Source organism: Gymnodraco acuticeps, unplaced genomic scaffold (assembly GCF_902827175.1).
Source record: "Gymnodraco acuticeps unplaced genomic scaffold, fGymAcu1.1, whole genome shotgun sequence".
NCBI lineage: Eukaryota > Metazoa > Chordata > Actinopteri > Perciformes > Bathydraconidae > Gymnodraco > Gymnodraco acuticeps.
This window is the reverse complement of record NW_022989854.1, coordinates 501,359-527,277: the sequence shown is the minus strand read 5'-3', so window position 1 is coordinate 527,277 and position 25,919 is coordinate 501,359. Positions and strand designations below refer to the sequence as shown.

At 41.4% G+C, this 25,919-nt stretch overlaps 1 protein-coding gene across 3 annotated transcripts; it reads left to right on the top strand.

Annotated features, from left to right (window-relative positions):
- The first annotated feature begins 618 nt into the window (after window positions 1–618).
- LOC117561951 (V-set and transmembrane domain-containing protein 5) lies at window positions 619–25,919 on the top strand. Of its 3 annotated transcripts, XM_034239698.1 has the most exons (5): window positions 619–673; window positions 922–1,288; window positions 2,789–3,115; window positions 20,681–20,824; window positions 25,621–25,919. In XM_034239698.1, exons 2-5 carry the CDS (start codon window positions 1,213–1,215, stop codon window positions 25,650–25,652), a joined length of 579 nt encoding a protein of 192 aa, XP_034095589.1. In that variant the 5' UTR covers window positions 619–673; window positions 922–1,212; the 3' UTR covers window positions 25,653–25,919. The 3 variants fall into 3 exon arrangements, 2 of the variants coding, with proteins under 2 accessions (XP_034095589.1, XP_034095580.1); XR_004571468.1 differs by lacking the exon at window positions 619–673 and having other exon boundaries at window positions 868–1,288; window positions 2,789–3,108; XM_034239689.1 differs by lacking the exon at window positions 619–673 and having other exon boundaries at window positions 868–1,288.

Genomic DNA, 25,919 nt, shown 5'->3' with positions numbered 1-25,919 from the left:
CATTTGTATGAAATATCAGAGTCAAAGGTTTCCCTTTGTATCACTCCATGATACTGAACGAACAAACCCCTGTACAAACCTTCACAAATACAGACAGGAATGAAACTGGAAAGTTTGTTGTACAGTAAAGTTCTACAGAAGTGGGGACTTCTGGATCACAACAAAGAAATCCTATTAAGAAAATAGAATTTGGTCAAATATTGAACAGATCCACAGCACTTATGTAGATTAATTACATTAGGAACATTATATTTTGTTTCAAAAGTTTTCTGAAAATCTTGTTAAATATTTAAACAAGGCAGATGAAGGAGAAATCTACAGACAAAGTTTAGTATAATAAAAAGCTACTTGTGTATTTTGAATGTTTATTTTTTTACCAGTCTGAAAGAAGATTTGTTAATTAAGTAAAGTATGGGTGCTCATGCCTGTAGTGTCTCGCCTTGAATACAATGGAAATGTCAACACACACAGGCCCAGAATCAAGCAGCTTGTTCATGCCTCCAACACTGATGATGGCACTTCCCTGCAGTGTGTTTGTTTGTGTCCCTTGGTGCATACGTACATACACTTCCTGTTTAACATGTTTTACCAGGAGTGTCGCTAACAACATGAATTCCTTGTGATTCAACCTATATCCTGGTTTCATTTTGTGAAAGTGTGTCTGCATATACAGGTGAGTGTTTGTTGGGCGGGGTGCTGGTGGTGATATAGCCTAAGTAAATTGAGAAGGATATATTGTGTTTTTGAGTGTGTGTGTGTGTGTGTGTGTGTGTGTGTGTGTGTGTGTGTGTGTGTGTGTGTGTGTGTGTGTGTGTGTGTGTGTGGTGTGTGTGTGGGGGGGGGGGGGGTGGGTGGGTGTGTGTGTATGTGAGTTTACAGAGCGTGTTTGCTCAGTAATCTCTGGCTGAACCTGTCTGATAGGTGTGGGCCTGCTGGCACTAACTTGCGCAGGTATGAAGAGAAACCCAGCTCAGTCCTGAGCCAGGAGGGAAACTCCAGCACTTCTGGGACCAAAAACAATTCACTTCTCTCAAAATCAAGGCGGAAGTCATTCAAAGATTCACCTGGACAAAGAGCTTTGGAATAAGACACCCTGGGATCGAGGAGAGGCTGTCTTGGAAGGAGAAACACAGAGAGGAGAATACTTCAGAATGTGAAATAACCCGGAGGAGATTCTTCGCCTGCGGTTCGACCGATGGGTCTGGGATTCTAATGTGGCATTTCAGGCTCTGGGATGTACAAGATGTTGCTGTGTTTCTCAGCATCACATTATATATGTGTCACCTAGGTAAGCCATGTAAATAAAAATACTCAAAGTACATTTACTTTAAAATGAAATACGCTACTTGAGCGGATATATTCAGTTACTGTACCCCTTGAGATCCTGCCTATATGGCAATCCTATATTTGCTCAGGGTTAAAACATAGGATAAAGTCCAGCCCTCACAAAGGAACTGAAATAAGAGCCCGCAGGAGGCTGTTCTTTTTCACAATCTCTTTGTCTTAGTCTGCATAGCAGGGCTGAGTAGATAGAAATAACACAGTCATGTGTCTCTGTGGACGTGACCTTTAAGCATCAGACTGCCCTGGTCCACATCCAAGTTCCCAGAGCACGAGAGGAAACTCTGGAGCCCAAAGACAGTATGCCAAATAAGAGGAGAGCAGTATGATGTCATTACAAATACAAGTCAAGCTGCACAGACTGAAGTATCTCTGCTAAAAAACGTAAACAAACAAATACACGTCTTTTCTAAATCACATTTTTTAAATCCATACAAACATGGAAAACATTTAAGTATCTTCATAATGGAAGTGTATTGGTTAATGATTATTTTAGGTGTGATAATGAAAAAAGGGCAGCCACGCCGTTTTGTTAGTCAGCATTGGTTTTCTCAGGTGGAATTATTTACCTGTGCCTCATTGAGCAAACACATCAGCAGAACCAGATCCCCGCTGAAACTGTGAGGAAATATTTGATCAACAACACTGCTGGCTACATTCAAATCAGTATTTCTCAGCTTGTTTGACAAGTTTCCTTCAGAAAGAAGAGCACGTTTGTGTGTGTAAATGGAGAGTGAGTCACAGGGTTGGCCTGCAGCCCTGACTAGATGTGTCATGAGAAGCTATGAGGCTAAACAGTTCATTTGTATGAGCATATTGCATTGTGTCATACACTGAAATGTTTCTCAGTAATTACTGTCCTACCCAGTGGTGGAATGTATTTAGGCACTTCCTTAAGTTCTTTACTCAAGCACCATTTTGAGGTACTTTCTTGAGTATTTTCTTTCCGTGCTACTTTACTACATCTCAAAAAGAAATATTCAACTTTTTATTTCACTACATTTGTTTATTTGAAAATATCAGTGATTTTTGCTGATTAACTAAAATAACACAGTATAGGAATAAAGGAATAAATGATGATGTGTTATTGTAGATTAAGCGGCCCGGCAGTATATAAAGTCATTCAAATTAGCTGCAACATAAAAAGCAATAAACACAGGAATGTATCAATAATTATAATCATATATAATTCAATGTAATATAAACTGTTCTGAAATAATCCATTGTGCAAAATATTTAATTGTTTTGGATTTTTAAGTATATTTTGATACTAATACCTTTGTACTTATAATTTTTTTAATTGTATCTGTCTGTTGCACTCGGGTCGCACTCCTATGAACCTTTGTGTTTATTCCAATTAATATGTCTATTTACTTTTCATCCACACAACGCATTTTACATTTAATATGTATATCTTCACTTTCCTTTTCCTATTTTTCTTTGGAAGCTGGAGCCATCTCCATTCACTCTCCCCAGAGGAGCCTGACCCGCTCAGTGCAGGAGGATGTGTTTTTCTCACTGGAAGTTTCCTGCGACGGGACCCCCACCATACAATGGACCTTTATGTCAGGAGCGGTGAGCCGCACCATAGGCACCTGGCAGCCGGGGGGGTACACCAACATCACGGAGGACTACAGCGGCAGAGTGCAGGCCTTCAACAACGGCTCCATGGGGCTGTCGGACCTGCGGCTGCAGGACGCGGGGCACTACGTGGTCACTGTCACAGAAACAGCAGGAAGCAGCAAGGACACTGGCTTTGTCCTGAAGGTGAATGGTGAGTGGATTTGGGCTCCTGCCAAATCTAAGAAAAATTGATTCAAGTTCTGTACTTTTACCCTGTGGCACGTGTGCGGACTCAAAGTGACCAAAAATCACACACTTACAGCGACTATAAAAAGGGGCAAAATTACCACAAAGAGACACAAAACAGGAAGAAAAATATGAAAAAACTAAAACCTATGAAGTGTGTATTTTTGTTTCTATGTGGGAGACATGGTGGGGCCTTTGTCTGTTTATGGGGGCCCATAATCCGCCCTTATCTGCTGGCCAATATAAGCAACAGCTAGTCAGACTTGAATCCAGACAACACGAACATGAACAACACAATATATCCAGCAAACTTATTCTAGCACTGATGATCTTAATTGAAGCGTGAAGTAACAGCTCTGTCTCAGTCTGACTGGTATTGGGTCTTGCTCAATAGCCCAGGTTTCCAGAACAAGGCTGGGAGTATTATGGCGTATTTTCACTAGAGTGAGGTTTAAGCGTAGCGGGTACTTTTTCACAGTTTTCTGGCTCTCCAAAATCGAGGTTCTTTCCGGGCCAACAACCGAGCTGAGTATCCTAAACTAGTGAGAGAATCGCTGGCAACTACAACAAAATGAACATATTTTACTGTGATTTCATTGTAATACACGTTTCAAAATGATGCCGAAGTTACAACATACTGATACCGGTTAGTAAAAACCATGAATTAATGCTTTGACAAGTCTGCAGACAGACGGCAGGCGAAAAACGTTTTAAAATGAGTGTTTTCTGAATGGAGATTGGCTAAGCTAACGCAGCATATGCTCCGACCGTCCACACTCACAACAACGGCCTACAGACATAAATAAACCAGCGACTGTATTCGCCATGACACAGGCAGTCTGTGGTTTGTACTTGTTTAACTTTTGTCTAGTTTCTGAACAGATATGAGGCAGGGCTGCCAACATTTGAGTTCAGCTTGGAGTGAGATTATTTTTGGTGAACCGAAAAAATAAACGTTCATGTGTACAGTGTTACAAATGTATTGAACATGTACAAACTAGGGTTTCCCATTAATGTACCGGGCGCTACAGTGGAATACGCACATACACAGTGTAACCGCGACTCTTACAATGAAGGCTCGACAATCAGCTCACAGCATATAAAATGGCATATAGGTGTAAGCAGAGGTAAAGTGCTATTTTCTAAGTGGGGGTGGGGGTCCTCACCTCTTCTAGGGGGGTCCGGGGGCATGCTCCCGCGGGAAGATATTTTTTTTAAATATTGAAGTTAAATGCATCAACCTGGTGCACTTTGAGAGCAAAATGAATTTATGGTAAACAGATTTTCTTTTTCTTTATGGATATTTTACAAATCACTCACCTTTTAAACGGTATTCTTGTTTTACATGTCATATAGTATTTCTCGGGCTGTCAAACCAACACATCCTCACTCCCAGGTCGGCCTATGTTGACGTTATGTCAAGTCCCCTGTGTCGGCTTTTTCCAACGCAAGGGGGGCCCTTAGCGTCCATTTTCAACGCAAGGGGGGGCCCTTAGCGTCCATTTTCAGCTTTCCGGGATGTCCATATGCTTCTATGGACGCTCATGGAAGCACGGCATTCGTTTGTGTCGGCTGCCCTTAAAGGCAATGTGAGCGTCCATTCTCATTGGATAACGGAGAATTGTACACCCGGAAGTAAGTATTCCCCTTACTGTCGATTGATTTTACAGTGATATCTGCACTACTCATCGACTAAAAAACACCAGATTATCCTTGTTAATTACACAACATTGATTGGTTTAAATTGTGTGCAATGCTTTTGTATTTTTCCCCTTCGATTCGGAGAAACAAATATTTTTTTCGGAGTAAAGGATGGCAGAAGACACTACACTACCCAGAATCCCCAGCTATCGTTTGGACTACACCATGTGCTCTGTTTGACGTCACGTGATCTTCAAATTTCTCCCTGCAGAAAAAAAAAACATGGCCGAACTTCGTTTTATTCTCGGTGGAAAATGCCTACTTTAAAGTTAGTTTGGCCATTAAAATGCGTTTTGATGTCATTTGATGCGAGAAATATGAGTTGTTATTTCAGATTATGTGTGCAGTGGATGTACATGATCTTTAGTTTGCTAGTTATTACGAAGATTACTTCAGGAAATTGCGTCCACAACGTTTTCATTGTTACCAAGGTGGTTGTTAGGGACGCTGCTATCGATATTATTTCTGTTATGTTGTCTAACTGTTTAATGGTGTTATCTTTATTGCTACCCCCTTCCCCGTCAATGTATAGTGTTGGTCCACAGCGCAAACATATTAGTTTAACAAAATCCGCATCTAAAGATAGCCTACGTTATTTTCCCCTGTGCAATTCCAGTCTCACATCTCACAGCACATCGTCATTAACAAATACCGGAAACAGACCGAAAACATTTTATTTTTTAAAATAATACTTTATTCCGAGTGTGCTTGCTTTTCTATTTGAAAGTCATCACATAACAGCATTGTAATACACGGTTCGGCTGCATTAAATATTACATATCTGCCGTAGTTCTGTATTTATAGAGCCTTGATGAGAAGACTTCTAGACAAGCATGAGGAACTGAAAACGTGACGTGGATCATAAATATATCAGCCATTAAACAACATCTTACATTTCTTTTCAATCAATCAATCAATCAATCAATGTTTATTTATATAGCCCAATATCACAAATGTTACATTTGTCTCAGTGGACTTTACAGTTTGTACAAAATATCAGTATGACAATACGACACCCTCTGTCCTTAGACCCTCACATCTTACAAGGAAAAACTTCCGGAGAAAACCCACAGTTTAAAGGGAAAATGGGAGAAACCTCAGGGAGAGCAACAGAGGAGGGATCCCTCTCCCAGGACGGACAGACGTGCAATAGATGCCGTGTGTAAATTGAAAAGATAATACATTTGCAACATAGGTAGTCCAAATGTTTGGAAATGCATGTGTGTATAATAGGAAGATGAATCCACGAGGATATCCATCCAGGACCTATGATCCAGGACCACAGCCACGACTCAAGATCCAGGGCTCGCGATCCAGGACAGAGGAGCGCAGGATCATCCATGACTCCGGATCCCGGCGTATATAGACACCAAAAAGAAAGACATTTGGGGAAGCTGGGTTAATCGGAACATGAGAGTACACAGGTATAGACAGAGAGAAGGAAGAAGTAAGATGTCCCCCGACAAACTAAGCCTATATCAGCAAAACTAGGGGCTGGATCTAATCAGCCCTAACTATAAGCTTTATCAAAAAGGAAGGTCTTAAGCGCACTCTTAAAAACGGATAGGGTGTCTGCCGCCCGAACACAAACTGGAAGCTGATTCCACAAATGTGGAGCTTGATAAGAAAAGGCTCTGGCTCCCATTGTACTTTTAGAGACTCTAGGAACAACCAACAACCCTGCATTCTTGGAACGCAATGCCCTAGTAGGACAGTAGGGTATAATGAGTTCTTTAAGGTAAGATGGCGCCTGCCCATTAAGGGCTTTGTAGGTGAGAAGAATAATTTTAAATTCTATCCTGTGTTCTATAGGGAGCCAGTGTAAGGCAGCCAGAACAGGAGTAATGTGGTCCCTTTTCCTAACTCTGGTTAGTACACGAGCTGCAGCATTTTGAATCAGCTGAAGCGACTTGACTGACTTCTTGGTACAACCCTGATAATAAAGAGTTACAATAATCCAGCCTTGAAGTAACAAATGCATGGACTAGTTTCTCTGCATCGTTTTGAGGCAAGATATGCCTGATTTTTGCAATGTTACGTAGATGGAAGTAGGCGGTCCTTGAAATTGATTTTATGTGGGCGTTAAAGGATAAATCCTGATCAAATATAACACCAAGATTCCTTACAGTCTCACTGGAGGCCAAATTAATGCCATCCATAGTTAGTATATCCTTAGATAATTTGTTTCGTAGATTCTTCGGGCCAAGTACAATAACTTCAGTTTTGGTCGTGTTTAACATCAAAAAGTTTAAGGTCATCCACGTTTTTAAGTCCTTAAGGCAGTCTTGAATTGTATTTAGATGATTAATTTCATCAGGCTTGATTGATAAATATAGTTGAGTATCATCCGCATAACAATGAAAGTTTACAGAATGATTCCTTATAATATTGCCTAACGGAAGCATATATAATGTGAACAAAATAGGTCCGAGCACTGAGCCCTGTGGCACTCCATGGCTAACTTTGGTTTGCGTGGAAGATTCATCATTGACACGTACAAACTGAGAGCGTTCAGATAGATAGGACCTAAACCAGCCTAAAGCAGTTCCCTGTATGCCAACTAAGTGCTCTAGTCTTTGCAATAAGATATCATGGTCGATAGTATCAAATGCAGCACTGAGATCGAGCAAAACAAGAATAGAGACACGTCCCTTGTCAGAGGCTATTAGAATGTCATTTGTGACTTTAACCAGAGCTGTCTCTGTGCTATGATGTGTTCTAAAGCCAGACTGAAAAGCTTCAAATAAATCATTGTTTTTTAAGTAATCACACAACTGTTTTGCGACCGCTTTCTCAAGAATTTTTGAGAGGAACGGAAGATTAGAAATAGGTCTATAGTTGGCTAAAACCTCTGGATCGAGGTTGTGCTTTTTAAGAAGCGGTTTTATCACTGCTACTTTGAATGATTGTGGAACATAGCCTGATAATAAAGACATATTCATAATATTTAATAAATAAGTGCTAATTAATGGAAAAACTTCCTTCAACAGCTTAGTTGGAATTGGGTCTAACATGCACGTTGATGGTTTAGAAGAGAGAATCATTGAATTTAATTGTTCAAGGTTTATGGCTGAAAAGCATTCTAGTTTACTATCTAGTGTAATATTAGAACTTACGTTTCCGGGAGCTGTTGATAACACTATACTGGTCAAAGGCAAGTGGTCATTAATTTTGTTTCTAAGAGTAACAATTTTATTGTTAAAAAAGCACATCAAATCATTACTACTGAGTGCTATGGGAATAGAAGGCTCAATCGAGCTGTGGCTTTCTGTCAGCCTGGCTACAGTGCTGAAAAGAAATCTTGCATTATTCTTATTCTCATCTATTAATGAAGAGTAGTAAGCTGCTCTCGCTTTACGCAATGCTTTCTTATATTCATTGAGAGTAATATGCCAAATTAAACGAGATTCTTCAAGTTTAGTAGAACGCCATATCCTTTCAAGTTGTCTCGACTTTTGCTTTATTTTGCGGGTTTCGGCATTATGCCATGGAGCTAGTCTATGTTGTTTTATTTTCTTCTTTTTCAAAGGAGCAACAGAGTCTAATTTTATTCGCAGCGCATCTGTAGCACTATCAACAACATGATCAATTTGGGGTGGTGTACATTTTGTATAAGTTTCCTCCCTTACATGCAGACATGCTATCGAGTTAAGTATTGGTGGAATCTCTTCCTTAAATTTGGCTATAGCACTAACAGATGCAGGAGCTTTTGACTAATGCTTTGTAGTCTCGTAACAGTACTTCAAAAGTTACTAAGAAATGGTCGGATAAAGCAGGATTATGCGGTTCGACTAATAGTTGCTCAATTTCAATACCATAAGTCAGAACAAGGTCGAGAGTGTGACTATAGCAGTGGGTTGGTTTATTTACACTCTGACAAAAACCAACAGAATCTAATATAGAGTTAAATGCAACAGTAAGGCTATTTTTATCATCGTCAACATGAATATTAAAGTCACCTACGATAATTACTTTATCTGTTTTAAGAACCAAAGTTCATAAAAACTCAGAGAATTCAGATAAGAATTCTGAATAAGGACCTGGTGCACGGTACACTGTAACAAATAAGATTGGCTGCAAAGTTTTCCAGGTCGGATGCGTAAGACTAAAAACGAGACTTTCAAAGGAGGTATAATTTAATTTTGGTTTAGTATTGATAAGTAAACTTGAGTCAAAGATGGCTGCAACTCCACCTCCTCGGCCCGTGCCTCGGGCAATATGAGTATTGATATGGCTGGGTGGAGTGGCCTCATTTATGCTGACATATTCTTCATGTCTCAACCAAGTTTCAGTGAGACAGCATATATCAATATTATAATCTGATATTAAATCATTTACCAATATTGCTTTAGATGCTAGAGATCTTATGTTTAAGAGACCACATTTAATATTCCTGTTTTGTTGCACTGTAGTAGTTGTTACATTTACTTTGATTAGGTTATTATGTATGACACCTCTATTAGGTTTTACCTTAACTTGTCCTTGGGCAGACACACACACCGCTAATATTGGGTATTTTATTGGGTTCGGGATTCCTATGGATGACTGCCTAGGAGAGAGCGCAGAGAAGCGTGTAAGACTGCGACTCCGCCTCCTGGTCTTTTCACACAATACGTCTCCTTGCAGTATCAACACTAATTCGGCTGACTTTTATATTTGATCCAATTGGTAGATAGGCTGTATTTACACCATAAAGGTGCACAGCTGATATAAAGGGACACCTAGTGGTTAAAGCATGTTATTGAATTTCATTATTTTTATTATTAGATATTAATAGGATCCCTATAAAGTATATTCATTACTCGTTATTCTCTACTAATAGTTCATTAAAGACTGTATATAATGACTATTTTGCACATCCCTTTCAAGATTTTCTAAGGTTTATTGACATATCATATGCCTACACAACTATGGTGTAGTTATGCATTGAATGAAAAACTTGGGTCGCAGGTTCCTCAATAGTGCATTACAAGACATCTATCAATATTTGTGCGTACCTCCAGCAATGTTAACTATGTTGAAGTACTTATTTTAACTGATATTATACATCATGTATTATACTCTTATAAGATGTATGTAGATATTTCATCTCCGGCCTTGTCAGGTATTGAACAATCAATAAATAAAGAACACAGAATTGTTGAATATAAAACACAGAATTTGTGTGATTATACTAAATGATTTACAAATAAACACCACTGCATATTTAACTGTTACACATGCTGATGTAACGCAAATGTTCCAACTTGGGATCAATAAAGTATATCTTATCTTAAGCTGATCGATGGCTACTGCCATATTTGCAAAATGTGCCTCTGAACCTTGACAAGTGCATGTTTCAGGCTTATCAATTAATGTAATGTAATGTAATGTAATCAATTAACAACAGGGGTCACAAACATAAGACCAGCTGTTAAATAAAGCTCTTCTGACCTTAGCTGGCATGTGTGTATATATATTAATGCTGCCCATTATGGGCACAAGCAATTTTCACCCATTTATTAATTATATGTTTTAAATTTGAGTGTTTCCTATCCCCTAAACCTCCAGGGATGTACACAGTTTAATACTGGCAACTTCTTATTATGGGAAATACGAAAACGTCTTTTAAAACTACAACTCCCAGTAGAGACGTGCCATAGATAGAGAACATGTTGCGAAACAGAATAGCCAGCATGTGTAGTTCTGGGGACGGGGTGGGGGAGGGGGGGACGCGGTGGACCCGTTCAAATCCAGTTTTGGACAGTCTGCCGTGGTTCCATCCCATTTCAAGTGCTGTTCGAGGCTCGGCGTACCCCTCAGAGCACACTCTCCAATCACAGAGCTTGAGGACTATCACAGGGTTTGTCAAACAGAGCACATGGTGTAGTCCAAACGATAGCTGGGGATTCTGGGTAGTGTAGTGTCTTCTGCCTTCCTTTACTCCGAAAATATATTTGTTTCTCCGAATCGAAGGGGAAAAATACAAAAGCATTGCACACAATTTAAACCAATCAATGTTGTGTAATTAATAGGGCTGTCAAGTTAACGCGTTAATAACGCGTTAACGCAAAAAAATAATTAACGCCATTAATTATTTTAACGCGATTAACGCATGTGTATTTTTTTTCCTCGGCCGCCCCGTAGTTTCAGAGCGCATCGAGTTTAAAATATCATCTACAAGCTGATGCTGACAGCCCCGCTCCTGCCGCCCGCTTGTGACAGACCACACTTCCACGCTCACCGGCAGGCACCGACTGGCTATTGGGAGGACCGGGAGGGTGTGTATGTGTGGCCCGAGCGAGCGAGAGAGAGACCTTGCGTGCATTGTTGTTGTTAGCATCTGGTGCTAGCTAGCTGCGCTAACGGATATAAGGAGCTGTTTAAATGAAAACAGAGGAGCGACATTTCGCCACAACTGCGCCGAGCACTTGACTTTATGCAGGAAGCCAGACAGTGGGACATTGTACGAAAAGTCAGCACACTCAGCACGGATAGTGCGCGCAACATGATTGCAGCGTCCAGGCAGCTCCCGTTCGAGCATATGCCTTGAGTTGCTCCAACGCGCACACACACACACACACACACACACACACACACACACACACACCACACACACACACACACACACACACACACACACACACACACACACACACACACACACACACACACACACACACACACACACACACACAGTATTGTATTAGAGATTCCAGGTTGAATTGAAGCGAATATTTGTAATGTTCAGAGGTTGTTGTGTTTAATATTCATGAGAATATTTGTCATTGTTCAAATGATAATAAACATTAGCATAAAGCATATTTGTCCACTCATATGTTGATAAGAGTATTAAAAACTTGAAAAATATTCCTCTAAGGTACATTTAGAACAGATCAAAAATGTGCGATTAATTTGCGATTAATCGCGATTAACTATTTTAATCGACTGACAGCCCTAGTAATTAACAAGGATAATCTGGTGTTTTTTAGTCGATGAGTAGTGCAGATATCACTGTAAAATCAATCGACAGTAAGGGGAATACTTACTTCCGGGTGTACAATTCTCCGTTATCCAATGAGAATGGACGCTCACATTGCCTTTAAGGGCAGTCGACACAAACGAATGCCGTGCTTCCATGAGCGTCCATAGAAGCATATGGACATCCCGGAAAGCTGAAAATGGACGCTAAGGGCCCCCCCTTGTGTTGAAAATGGACGCTAAGGGTTGCGTTGGAAAAAGCCGACATAGGGGACTTGACATAGGGGACTTGACATAACGTCAACATAGGCCGACCTGGGAGTGAGGATGTGTTGAATAAGTTTGTGAGGGGTTTTGCTGAACAAAATTGTAATCGACGCATTCAGCTGTAATAGACATGTCAACTTGATGCTCTGCTCACGGATGAGCATAAAAAACTATTAAGATGATGACCTTACGTGTGTAAATATATATTTTTCTTTGAGGGGGTCTGCCCCCAAAAAACTGTTTTAAGTCCTGAGAAAGTCAAATAAGACGGTGTGTAAAACTACACTGCCCAGCCAAAAAAAAGTAACAACTTTGATTGAACTAGGCCAGTAGGTAAGGACTTTCCACTGGATAATAACTGAAGTATAAAAGAATGCATGACTGAAGTGATGGAGACCATGTTGAAGGCAAACAAAAAGAGGAAATAACAGGTCAAATCAAGCAAATCCCCCTCTCAGATTCCACAGCAACCAGAAGAACATAAATACTGGCTGGTGATTTGATTAATCAGCTTTGTGATGGAATAAAAAATGCACAGTGCATTTCCTTAGCTGTGGGTGAGTCCACTGACACCACTGACAATGCTCAGTTGCTGGTGTTTGTGAGTTTTTATGATGAGGCAAAGGGGGAGTTTGTTGAAGATGTGTTGGGCCTGACGAACCTCAGTGGACACACAAGGGGGCAAGACATTTATAAAGCAATAATGGGAATGCTGAATGAAAGAGGGTGCAGCTGCCTTTATTCATAATTATGCAGCTCTTACACTGCGACTCTGAGGGGTCAAGCACAGACACAATAACAATGAAAACTGCTGCATATACAGATTATTTTCGTTTTTGCAACCTCGTGTTAAGAATCTTGTTGCAATTGTTTAAAAGTTTGAATGACCGTAATAAACGGACCTTTGTCTTATTGAAACATTTATTTTGGACCTTTAAGATTTGTATTTGAGTACCCCTGCTATAGTTACTACCCCAGTTCCTAAACTGTAATGGAAACGCAGCATAAAGTGAGCCTGGCCTAACGAGGCCTAGCCATACTGTACTAAGCCGAGCGAGGCCCTGTGTGGCGCGTTTCCACTGCAGGTCTCGCTCGGTTTGGTTAGGCCTTATTAGGCCCGGCTCACTTTAATGCTGCGCTTCCATTACAGTTTAGGACCTGGGGTAGTTACTATAGTAACGCAGTGTAGGCGGAGCCGTGACGTCATCTTCAATGAGAGCCCCAGAAAAACAACACAGCCGTTAGCTCTTAGCACTCAGAGCTCACAGCCATGGGCGCGGGAAGGGGGGTGCTGCAGCACCCCCTAGCGGCAGGCAGGGGGTGCGGAGCTCCCCTGTCTGAATTATTATTTGACGGTTATTGCTGCTCCCGCTGTGCATAATCTGTGTAATGTGTAGCCAATAAATTCCACATTGTTGGTAAAATAATATTTTGGCCTGCCCCGAATGTTTTTTCTGTAGCACCGGACAATTCTACCTCAATAATATAATACATTAACCGTGTTTTACGTGAACCTCATCATGCCACTCGAGAGGACGGCAGGACTGTAATTTCCCGTGTTCAGTGAATGCAACAGAGGCAAGACACCAGACCAATCAGAGAGTTGCATGGAAATAAAAGTGTGCTTGTGTCATTCAAGCTCGGCTCTGTGTGTGTGTGTGTGTGTGTGTGTGTGTGTGTGTGTGTGTGTGTGTGTGTGTGTGTGTGTGTGTGTGTGTGTGTGTGTGTGTGTGTGTGTGTGTGTGTGTGTGTGTGTGTGTGTGTGGACATAGCGCATTTAGTGTGTGTGAGAGAGGGAGAGAGGGAGAGAGGGAGAGAGAGAGGGGGAGAGAGAGAGGGACCGGCATGGCCGTATCTACCATTGAGGTCACCGAGGTCCGGACCTCGGTAATATTTTCCGAGCTGTGTATAACAAAACTTGTGAAATAATTACACTAAACGGGGTTCTTTGTAGTACTTCCATTTACTGACCATGGGGGGCGCTGCATAACTACGTAGCCTCGATTAAAGCAAACAGAAGAAGACGACATGTATCAACAAATCACCGCAGCCCGGACTTGTACCGGAGCAGCGGAGGAGTGATGAGGTATCTAGAGATCTGAGTCCAGCGGGCTACTTGTGTTTCTGTTCATCAGGACATCATATGAGCAGCAGATCCTGTGTGAACGCTCTACGTTAGTCAGTGGACGTCCGACAACATGCACACTAACTTATATTGCAGCTATAGGCTATACTTTGGTTTAAATTGCGTGAATAAACTAGCTGGAGAGCTAAAGTGAATTACATTCATCCAATGTCAGAAGGATTACCTTTTAACAAACGTTGTAATGCTTTTCTTTTATTTCAATTTGAGTAAAACATCGAAGATATAACATTGTATTGTTTTCTTTTTACACTGACTCAGATATAATGAGAAGACTACGTCAGTCAGTCGAAGCTCAGCTTTGGTGAGAGAGAGAGAGAGAGAGAGAGAGAGAGAAAAATATGTAATGTGTCTATAACAATAGTCTTGTGATGATGTCATAATAACATACAATTGTATAAAACACAATTTGCTTACATCTTTGTTCTCTTTTGAGAATCAAACAAAACAGATTTAAATAAAAAAAGAATGCAAACAAACAAGTGAAATGAACTAAATTGCTGAATTGCTTTTGATTCACTGGCAGGAGCGACAAGTGAGGAGGAGCAACAAGTGAACAACGAGGGAGAGATTGAACAAAGAGAAAGCGTAGAGGACAGAGAGAGTAATGAACAGGAAGAAGACAGAGAGACTCAAGAAGATGGAAGAGAGGCTGTAGGTTAGCCGTCAGGGCCCTCTGTGAGGGCCTAAGATATTCTACAAAATAATATTTAAAAACATTAAAACAAATTATATATTTTTTTATATATTTTTTTAGTTATATTTTTCATTAGTTTGACCAAAATAACTTGATTTAATTGTATTTAAAATAACATTTCCAAAGAAATAAATCCTTCGAATCTGCCTATTCAGTTTATGTTGGAATGTGAAGAGTTAAATGAAAGAAGCTCGTCTCTGCAAGTTACTGTGAAGAGAGGAGCTGTTGGACGTCCAGGCGGTCCAGCTATGAATTCACAGAGGGCCCCGCTATAGTAACTGAACGAGAGAGTAATGTCAAATGACAGTACAATTGACCAATCATATCTTCCCGTTAAATGGGTGGGTGTTATTATCGCGGACTTTATGACAAGTTCTGCCCGCTGTGAAACGTTTCTTGTTTCCATAGCAACAACAACTTCCTGTCAACAGCGTTAACTCGCCTTCAAAATAAAAGCATGCCAAATTACACTTAAGACATACAACTGCAACGAAAGTAACAAACACAATGCAATATCCTTTTCAATTTCAAAGAACACAAATAGGGTTATTTACAGGTGTTGTTTTGTGTGGTAGAGGGTCGCTTTCATTGATGCGTTTTGCACCCCGGGCCGTTGTTTTGATATTCCGCTGAAGTATACTATACGCTGTGACGTAATAACTCGAGGGAAGGGGTGGGGGCAGTGGCGGCGCCAGAGATTTTCTCTAGGGGGTGCTGTGGGGTAGCTTGACGTTTCATAGAGGGTGCTCAAACATTTAGGGTTTCCCATTAATGCACCAGCGCTACAGTTGAATTTTCTACTGCAACACTCCCCACGCACACACACACAGTGCACCCGCGACTGTTACAATGAAGGCTCGATAATCAGCTCACGGCATATAGGCAGGGGTAAAGTGCTATTTTTACAAGTGGGGAGCGGACCTCACCTCCTCTAGGAGGGTCCTCACCTCCTCTAGGGGGGTCCGGGGGCTAGCTCCCCCGGGAAGATTTTTTGTTACATATTTAAGTTAAAAGCATCAATCTGGTGCACTTTGAGAGCAACATTAAGAGATCTATGGATACATCTCAACACCCATACGAAACAGAACTGTCAACAGATTTTCTATTTCTTTATAGATATTTTACAAATCACTCCCCTTTTAAAACAAACCGTTTGAGACCCACTGAGATAACTAGACTAAAGTTAACTATCTAAACACAGAGAGTCCTTTACTTCACCTGAGTTGAGGTTACCTGAGACTCTCCGTCTGACAGGAGAGAGTTCTCCCTCCACCTTGTTGTTGAAAAAGCTCCTTATATCCATTAGCTTGGCTAGCTAGCACCAGATGCTAACCACAACGATCTCCGGTAGATACCCACTGGTGCGCGAGGCGAGCTCTCTCGCTCGCTCGCGCACGCACGCACACAAAATGGCTCGTGCCACACACACACACACACACACACACACACACACACACACACACAGAGCAGGGCTTGAATGAAACACAGAGACCCAGAAGTAAGCTACTTGTACTCACGAGGCCTATTATGTGCAGAATCCCTCTCGCTTTCAGTTGGTTTTGATTGAGTGTCCACACGTGGTCGTTTAAGGACTAAAAAACGATCAATTTTTCACTTTGCTGTTAGCAAATCATTTGGCGCTCTAGCTAACAGGAAGTCAATCAAGTGTCACAAAGTAATTTAGCCTATGGGTAGGTCAAAAATCGAATGGGTGCTGACCATTGGCCTAATCATATCACCTGTGTTGGCTTTATGTTTTTGGTCAAAAATGTGTTTGTTTCACATATGCATTGATGTAATCAATAATATTTCTAATTTAATTTAATTAAAAAAATAATATTAATTTTCGAAAAAAAAACAAAAAAACACATATTTCTTGGGGGTGCTTAGGGGGTGCTTTGGCAATCCTGGGGGGTGCTTCAGCACCCCCTAGCTCCCCCCTGGCGCCGCCCCTGGGTGGGGGTCAGAGGGCCTAGGTATAAAAGTCACGGCTTTAGCCTCTTCTGCATGTCCAGATCATTAATAGTAACAATCAACTGATTCTTATTATGTATTACACTTTCAAAATAATTGATGCTGACATTGTCAGCCCACTGACATGGTTTGAAATCGATATATTATCCAATTTGTGACCCCCCATAGGACTTAAAAAGCACCATAACTAGATCATGAAAATCCCAAAAATCTCGGGGGGTATCCCCCGAATTCCCCTAGCATGTTTGGACCTCGGTATTTAGGAAATCCTGGATACGGCCCTGGGGACCGGTGCCAGCAGCAGGGACCGTGTTGTTAGCATCTGGTTAGCTAGCTGCACTAACGGACATACGGAGCTGTTGCTGTTGGTTCCACAACAAGCTGGAGGAGAGCTCTCCTCTCAGACAGCGCTTTTCCCTTTCTAGCTCCGAGCTAGAGCTTTTCTGGTTCAGCTCCGGTTTCCCTTTTCTGCTCCCGCTCTGTTCACACCGCCCAGCACCCGACTGGTGCTGCCGCTGCTGCGTCATGACGTCATCGTTTACATCGCTGATTTGCTCCCCAACGGCATTACGGCGCTCACAACAACGGGGAACTGCGTCGGGTCGATGATCGTGTTGCTTTTAATCACACGAAGCCAGAATAAATTGAATAACGACTTCTCCAACCTTATACTTTCCTCCAGAGTGCCGTGGTTCATTGTTTATTAATGTGTTTCTGCAGCATTTACCGACCGCTGCAGTGCTGGCTGCTCTTCCACGGAAGTTTATTCTCCTCCGTTAGCTCCCGGTTAGCTCACACTGCAGCGGCCGCTCTAAAGTATTCACTGTCCGACTCACACAAGCAGCTGATACATATCCCCAGTTCCCCTTAGCCTAAGTGAATGTGTCTCAGTCTGAATTGACGCTGTTTGGTATCACAACGCTGTTATGAAAGTTTCTCTGGTATAAAATGGGTGATGTTAGCATAGCAACCGAAGCTAAACTGACTACTTGCTATTGCTATCCTATTGTGGCATAAACCGTTTTCTACAGGCACATTTTACCGGCGTATTTTTATTATGATTCTACTTGTGATAGTCGGACACGACAACCTGTGCAGCCCATACATGTATTGATTCCATCCGATAGCTGTTATAATACAAAACAAAACGTCTACCTCTCTCCACAATGATCAATAACAGTGAACGGATGGTCAAAGTAAGGTACAAATAAACAGAATCACACGAAGCCTGGTTAGTGTTGCCTGACTTTATAAAGTGTGTTTATAAGCACTACTGCTTGTAGGCAGGCATGACAGTCGACCCATGTTCAGGGGAGGTGGGTTTAGTTACTTTCCTGCACGCCTCGACGTAAGAGAGACGTAAGCGACGCCACCTCTTAGCTCCGAAGCTCTTGCCTCTAGACGGACAATTTTTTGGAGCTCGAAGTGAACCCGATTCCGGAGCTAAGAGCCGGCGCCGCTGCGGTGTGAACAGGAAAAACCGGCGCTTTTCAGGCTCCAGCTCCGGGCCGGAGCTGAAAAAGCGCTGGTGTGAAAGGGGCATCTGAGTGTTTAGATAGTTAACTTTAGTCTAAGTTATCTCAGTGGGTCTCAAACGGTTTGGTCACAAATTATTCAAAAGATTATTTCCTCGGCACACCTTCATATGATCATTATAGTTATAAAACAAATAAGAGAATAAAGGAAAAACAGGTATGAAATACTATATGGCAGTAAAACAAGAATACAGTTTGAAAGGGGAGGGATTTGTAAAATATCCATAAAGAAAAAGAACATCTGCTTACAGTTGTGTTTCATCTGGGTGTTGAGAGATGTATCCATAGATCTCTCAAAGTGCACCAGATTGATGCTTTTAACTTTATTATTTAAAAAAAATCTTCCCGGGGGAGCATCCCCCCGGACCTCAGAGGAGGTGAGGTCCGCTCTCCACTCGTAAAAAATAGCACTTTACCCCTGCCTATATGCCGTGAGCTGATTATCGAGCCTTCATTGTAACAGTCGCGGGTGTACTGTGTGTGTGCGTGTGGGGATTGCTTTTGTGCGTGCTCTATAGTGCCCGTAATAGTGTTCACTGGAGTCCAGCACCTCAGCACCCCCACTCAAAATACCTTCCCGCGCCTCTGCTCACAGCTCTTCATATCTGTTCAGAAACTAGACAAAAGTTAAACAAGTACAAACCACAGACTGTCTGTGTCATGGCGAATACAGTCGCTGGTTTATTTATGTCTGTAGGCCGTTGTTGTGAGTGTGGACGGATATATAACGTTAGCTTAGCCAAGCTCCATTTAGAAAACACGTCTGCAGACTTGTCAAAGCATTAATTCATGGTTTTTACTAACCGGTATCAGTATGTTGTTACTTCGGCATCATTTTGAAACGTGTATTACAATTAAATCACGGTCAAATATGTTCATCTTGTTGTAGTTGTAGCTCCCTTACCAGCGATTCTCTCTCTAGTTTAGCATACTCAGCCCGACTCAGCCTGGTTGTTCCTGGCCCTAGAACCACGATTTTATGGGGCCAGAAAAACTGTGAATTAGGACCCGCCGGTACTAGGCCAAGTGGAAACGCAATCAAAAACGGGCCCCGCACGGCTCGGTACGCTTAAAGCGAGCTACCCGCTGCAGTGGAAACGCGCCATTAGTTTGCATAGCAGGGCTGAGTAGATAGAAATAACACAGTCATGTGTCTCTGTGGACGTGACCTTTAAGCATCAGACTGCCCTGGTCCACATCCAAGTTCCCAGAGCACGAGAGGAAACTCTGGAGCCCAAAGACAGTATGACAAATGAGAGGAGAGCAGTATGATGTCATTACAAATACAAGTTCTCTGCTAAAAAAAACATACACAAACGAATACACAGCTTTTCTTTATGACATTTTTTAAATCTACACAAACATTGAACACATTTGAGTATCTATGTAATGGTAGTGTATTGGTTAATGATTATTTTAGGTCTGATAATGAAAAAAAGGGCAGCCAGCTTTTCCCACACCGTTTTGTTAGTCAGCAGTGGTTTTCTCAGGTGGAATACTTTACCTGTGCCTCATTAAGTTGCAAAATAAACATATGTGAAGAAATAGGAAAGTTAAACAAAACATTTTAAACGTTCATAATAAAGAACTGGTCCCTTGGCACAGACATACAAAAGGCCCCATCACCTCTAGGAGCAAACACACTCACTATGGCTTTTGTCTATTTGTCCTGATTTTTTACATCTTTTTCTGTGGTTCTTGGTTTCTTGATAATGTCTTTATTAGTGACATTCTGCAGGAGAGGATTAGGGAGGCCCCCTGACACTTTAGACCCCCGTATGTTCAGTGATCCTTCTGTGAAGGAAAGAAAAAGTCTAGGGTAACATTTTGAATGTATGTATTATGTGATCTTGAGATCAAACGGGAGCTTTGAGTTTATCAAATCATTGTATTCCTCATTATCTTTAGTGAACATAACATGATGCTGCATTTTAGTTAAAAAGGATGACACGTGAAAATAGTTTAATAAAGTAAGTAATAATGAATTGTGACCTTGACATAAGAACCATAGTGATGTCATGCCCTAACATATATCAGTAATTGTCTAACGTGATTGGGTTGTGTTTGCAGCTCTTGAAAGTAATCTGAGCTCATGTGAAGTGAACCTAATGTGTGTGTGTGTTTGTGTGTGTGTGTGTGTGTGTGTGTGTGTGTGTGTGTGTGTGTGTGTGTGTGTGTGTGTGTGTGTGTGTGTGTGTGTGTGTGTGTGTGTGTGTGTGTGTGTGTGTGTGGTGTGTGGTGTGTGTCCTGCAGAGGTGCTGTACGAGGACCTGCAGTACCTCTCTGTCTCAGCCCTGGCTCTGGCCTGTGTGGCTGCTCTTCTCATGCTGAGTACCTGGCTGCTGGACAAGGCCTACAGGAGGATAGTGGCATGGAGACGAAGGAAACAGATGCCAGGTAAAGAAACTTCACATATAAGTCTCTAAAGTACATGCCCCTTTAAGAACAACACATTTTGTATGAAACACCATCTTTCAAACAATTGAGAAGAGACACCTAAGCTAAAAACATGATCTTTTAATGCACTTTTTTGAGTAAATGTGCTGTCTAATTTCGGATTAGTAGAGACAAAAACATCCAAAATAGACATTTAAGTGTTTATTATCATTGTCTATTTGCATCTGTAGTGTTCTTCTTATTCACCATTAGATGGTGTTAATTAATGCCTCGTGTGAATATTTAAACATAACATTTCAGGAGAACAAATATTGCACAAAAATGCACTTTAGGAAGAAGTGAGCATTTATTTTTTCATATTTCAAATTCAACTTTTATTTAACTGTGCCGCAATGAATAAAATGCTTTTTGAAAGCCTATCCAAGAAGTTTGTCAAGTTGAACATTTAAATGTTAAAAAGTTGAAACATTAAACTGAAGTGAGGCTTGTTTAGGGAACTGGGACTTCCTGTTAGCCATTTCATATCAATGGGTATTTAAAGACATTTAGACAACTAATAATTTGGATTAGTAGAAACAAAAACATCCAAAATCATTTATTTTACAATTCTTAGTCTAATTGCATCTTTAGTGTTCTTCTTATTCACCAAAAGATAGTGATAATGCTTCATGGGAATATTTAAAACACAATATAAAAAATACGTTTGTCTCAATTTAAGTATTTAAAGGAGGAAGTGTCATGAAGCGCTTTCACACCAAGTACTTTGCCGTACTTAGTTCATGAGAACTCTTTAGTTCATCAGAACTCTTTAGTTCTGATGAACTAAGTACAGATCGCGTTCACACCGGAATAAGTCCCTGGGGGAGTATTAGGCAAATGAAGCCTCTGACGTCACTTCTTCTTCTTCTGCTTTGGGTTTACTGGCAGGCCGCAAACAACTTCACGGCGTATACTGCCACCCGAAGTCCCCGGCCGGAAGTCCCCGGAGTTGGGGACTGGCTTCAGTAGAAGCTGCTGGGAGTCTTGTATGAAACACCATCTTTCAAACAATTAAGAAGCGACACCTAAGCTAAAAATATGATCTTTTAATGCACTATTTTGAGTAAATGTGCTTCTTTAACATGTCTAATTTCGGATTAGTAGAGACAAAAACATACAAAATAGACATTTAAATGTTTATTATCATTGTAATAAACAATGATAATAAACACTTAATTATCATTTAATTGCTTCTGAAGCCTTCCGAGTAAATCGCCAGAACGCCGACACCTCCTCATCTCCACCGCTCCCATGTTTTCTTTTGTGTTGCCATAAGTTAGTCTCTCTCCGTTTGTGCGTTGGGCTAATGCTAATGCTAATAATGCTAATGCAAGAAAAATAAAATGGCGGCTTCACAAAACTTTTTCTGAGTTTTACGGGGCGTGGTTAGCAATTCTCCCAGCCAATCAGACATAGGAACCTTTTTCTCCCATGAAAGGCTCTCTAGCAGGGACTGAAAAGGGGGGTGAAAAGGTTCTCAATAATAGCCGCGTTCACACCGAGTACTTTTCACCCGTACTTTTCGGGTTTAGTTCCGTTAGTACCCCTGATGTCGCGTTCACACCACAAAAATAACTAAGTGCCGGGAACTTTTCACCCGATTTTTAGCGCCTGCTGAGAGCAGGTACTTTCCTGGGGAAAAAAAGTACCACAGTTCTGATTGGCTGGGCGATTGCAAACCACGCCCCGTAAAACTCTGAAATGTTTTGTAGAGCTGCCATTTTATTATCCTTGCATTAGCATTATTAGCATTAGCATTAGCCCAGCGCACCAACGGAGAGAGACTAACTTATGGCAACACAAAAGAAAACATGGGAGCGGTGGAGATGAGGAGGTGTCGGAGTTCTGGCGATTTACTCAGAACTCCCAGCAGCTTCTATTGAAGCCAGTCCCTAACTCCGGGGACTTCCGGCCGGGGACTTTGGGCGGCAGTATACGCCGTGAAGTGGTTTGCGGCCTGCCAGTAAACCCAAAGCAGAAGAAGAAGAAGTGATGTCAGCGGCTTCATTTGCCTAATCCTCCCTCAGGGAACTTATTCCGGTGTGAACGCTGGGAACTAAGTGCTGGGAACTAAATGCTGGGAACTAAGTACGGCAAAGTACTTGGTGTGAACGCGGCTAATAGACGCTTTCACACAGCAGTACTTTTCCCACAAAGGTTCATCAGAATTTAGTTCATGAACTCTTTAGTTCTCATGAACTAAGTACAGATCGCGTTCACACCGGAATAAGTCCCTGGGGGAGGATTAGGCAAATGAAGCCGCTGACCTCACTTCTTCGGCTTTGGGTTTACTGGCAGGCTGCAAACAACTTCACAGCATATACTGCCACCCGAAGTCCCCGGCCGGAAGACCCCGGAGTTGGGGACTGGCTTCAGTAGAAGCTGCTGGGACTCCCAGCAGCTTCTACTGAAGCCTTCCGAGTAAATCGCCAGAACGCCGACACCTCCTCATCTCCACCGCTCCCATGTTTTCTTTTGTGTTGCCATAAGTTAGTCTCTCTGCGTTTGTACGCTGGGCTAATGCTAATGCTAATAATGCTAATGCGAGGATAATAAAATGATGGCTTCACAAAACTTTTTGGGAGTTTCACGGGGCATGGTTTGCAATCCGCCCAGCCAATCAGAAATAGGAACCTTTTTCTCCCACGAAAACTGAAAAGGGGGTAAAAAGGTTCTCATGAACACATTTTAGTTCTGGATTTTTTTGGTGTGAACGCAACATTTCGGAACTATATCGGAACTAAAGTGGGAAAAGTACTGCGGTGTGAACGTGCCTTTAAACTAAATTCTAGTTCCGGATTTTTTTGGTGTGAACGCACATTTTCTGAACTATATCGGAACTCTAGCCTACTGGGAAAAGTACTCCGGTGTGAAAGCGCCTATGGTGATATCTTATCCCCTAAAGATACACTTCCCTTCACTACTCAATGAGTGATTAGCTGTGGTAAATAAAAAGGTGGGAGAGTTAGCAGCAAGCAAAGCTACTCCAGGAAAGCAAGTGATACCAGGCATGTACATTCGGTGCAAATTCTAGTAATGATATCTACACACATGCATACAATAATTCTATTTCCATCCCACCACTCTCTCAGAAAAAAAACCCCCCATATATATTAAATATTCACTGCTCTGATATCGTACGCAGGAATCCAATCTAATTCCTTATCAAGTGGATCCTCTAAGGCAGGGGTGTCAAACTCTATTTCAACGAGGGCCACATTAGCATTAAGGTTGCACTCAAAGGGCCGGTTGTAACTATATAAATATACATATATACACTGAACAAAAATATAAACGCAAGACTTTTGTTTTTGCTCCCATTTTTCATGAGATGAACTCAAAGATCTAAAACATTTTCTATATACACAAAATAACCATTGCTCTCAAATATTGTTCACAAATCTGAAAAGATCTGTGATAGTGAGCACTTCTCCTTTGCCGAGATAATCCATCCCACCTCACAGGTGTGGCATATCAAGATGCTGATTAGACAGCATGATTATTGCACAGGTGTGCCTTAGGCTGGCCACAATAAAAGGCCACTCTGAAACATGCATTTTTGCTTTATTGGGGGGGTCTGGGGGGGTCCGAAAACCAGTCAGTATCTGGTGTGAGGGGTAGGGTTAGGGTAATGTTGTGAATCGAGTGGCCCATGGTGGTGGTGGGGTTATGGTATGGGCAGGCGTATGTTATGGACGACGAACACAGGCCACTCGATTCACAACATTACCCTAACCCTAACCCTACCCTACCCCTCACACCAGATACTGACTGGTTTTCGGACCCCCCAGACCCCCCCAATAAAGCAAAACTGCACGTTTCAGAGTGGCCTTTTATTGTGGCCAGCCTAAGGCACACCTGTGCAATAATCATGCTGTCTAATCAGCATCTTGATATGCCACACCTGTGAGGTGGGATGGATTATCTCGGCAAAGGAGAAGTGCTCACTATCACAGATTTTTTCAGATTTGTGAACAATATTTGAGAGAAATGGTTATTTTGTGTATATAGAAAATGTTTTAGATCTTTGAGTTCATCTCATGAAAAATGGGAGCAAAAACAAAAGTCTTGCGTTTATATTTTTGTTTAGTGTAAATATATAATATATACATAAAATAATGTATTATATTACATTATTGCCTCTGCATTGGATTATTATCGGATAGGATTATAACTTAGTAATTAACTACGTCTGAAAGCAGAAATCCAGGGCAAATAATTGCAAGTCTCTTCAGTGCGCATGTCACAAAACGAGATGCATTGTGGGACATGTAATTTATGGGCAACCTGATTCTGTAAAGTGGCATGTAACTGTATAATAAACGTATTATATTCTTTGTAAGCTCTTGCGGCGCCACATAAAATGAAGTCGCGGGCCGGATTTGGCCCCCGGCCTTGAGTTTGACAACCCTGCTCTAAGGACTCATAAAGTCCAGAAAGGGTTTCCATGTTCTAATAAAGGTTTGAGAGGAGCCTTTGAGTGTGCACCTCATTTTCTCTAACTGTAAGAAGAACTTCAATTATTTTTAAACCGAGATATAGGCTGGATCCTTTGGCTGGATCTTGATTCTATATAGAGTATGAGTTGAGTTTACTTTCTGCTGCCTCAGTGTGTGAAAGGGATGAATATGGCTTGATGGGCGTGAGTGTGGGTGAAAGTGATGTATTGTGTCTAAGTATGGGTGTGTTAAAGTGACAAAGGTCTAATATAGCGCTGTTCTGTATGAAGTGTTAAGTTTAAGTGTCCTTTCATGCAGAAAATGATGCCACAGAGCTGCAGCCTCTTTGATGGACGTCTGCACCGCCGGAAGAAACTACACACTGTTCACTTAACACAAGAGTTATTTTTAAAGTTAGATGTAAATAAAATGTATCTTATTTTTTTCTGTTGAACATGTTACTTACACAGAGGAAGGCAGTTTAATTATGAAAACTGTGTACCATGTTTACATTTGTATTGAATGCACATGCTTTACAGCTGATAACACTGGATGAATGTAAATATATCCCTCATGATATTGGAAAACAATACATACTGTATTTATTGTCTAAACAA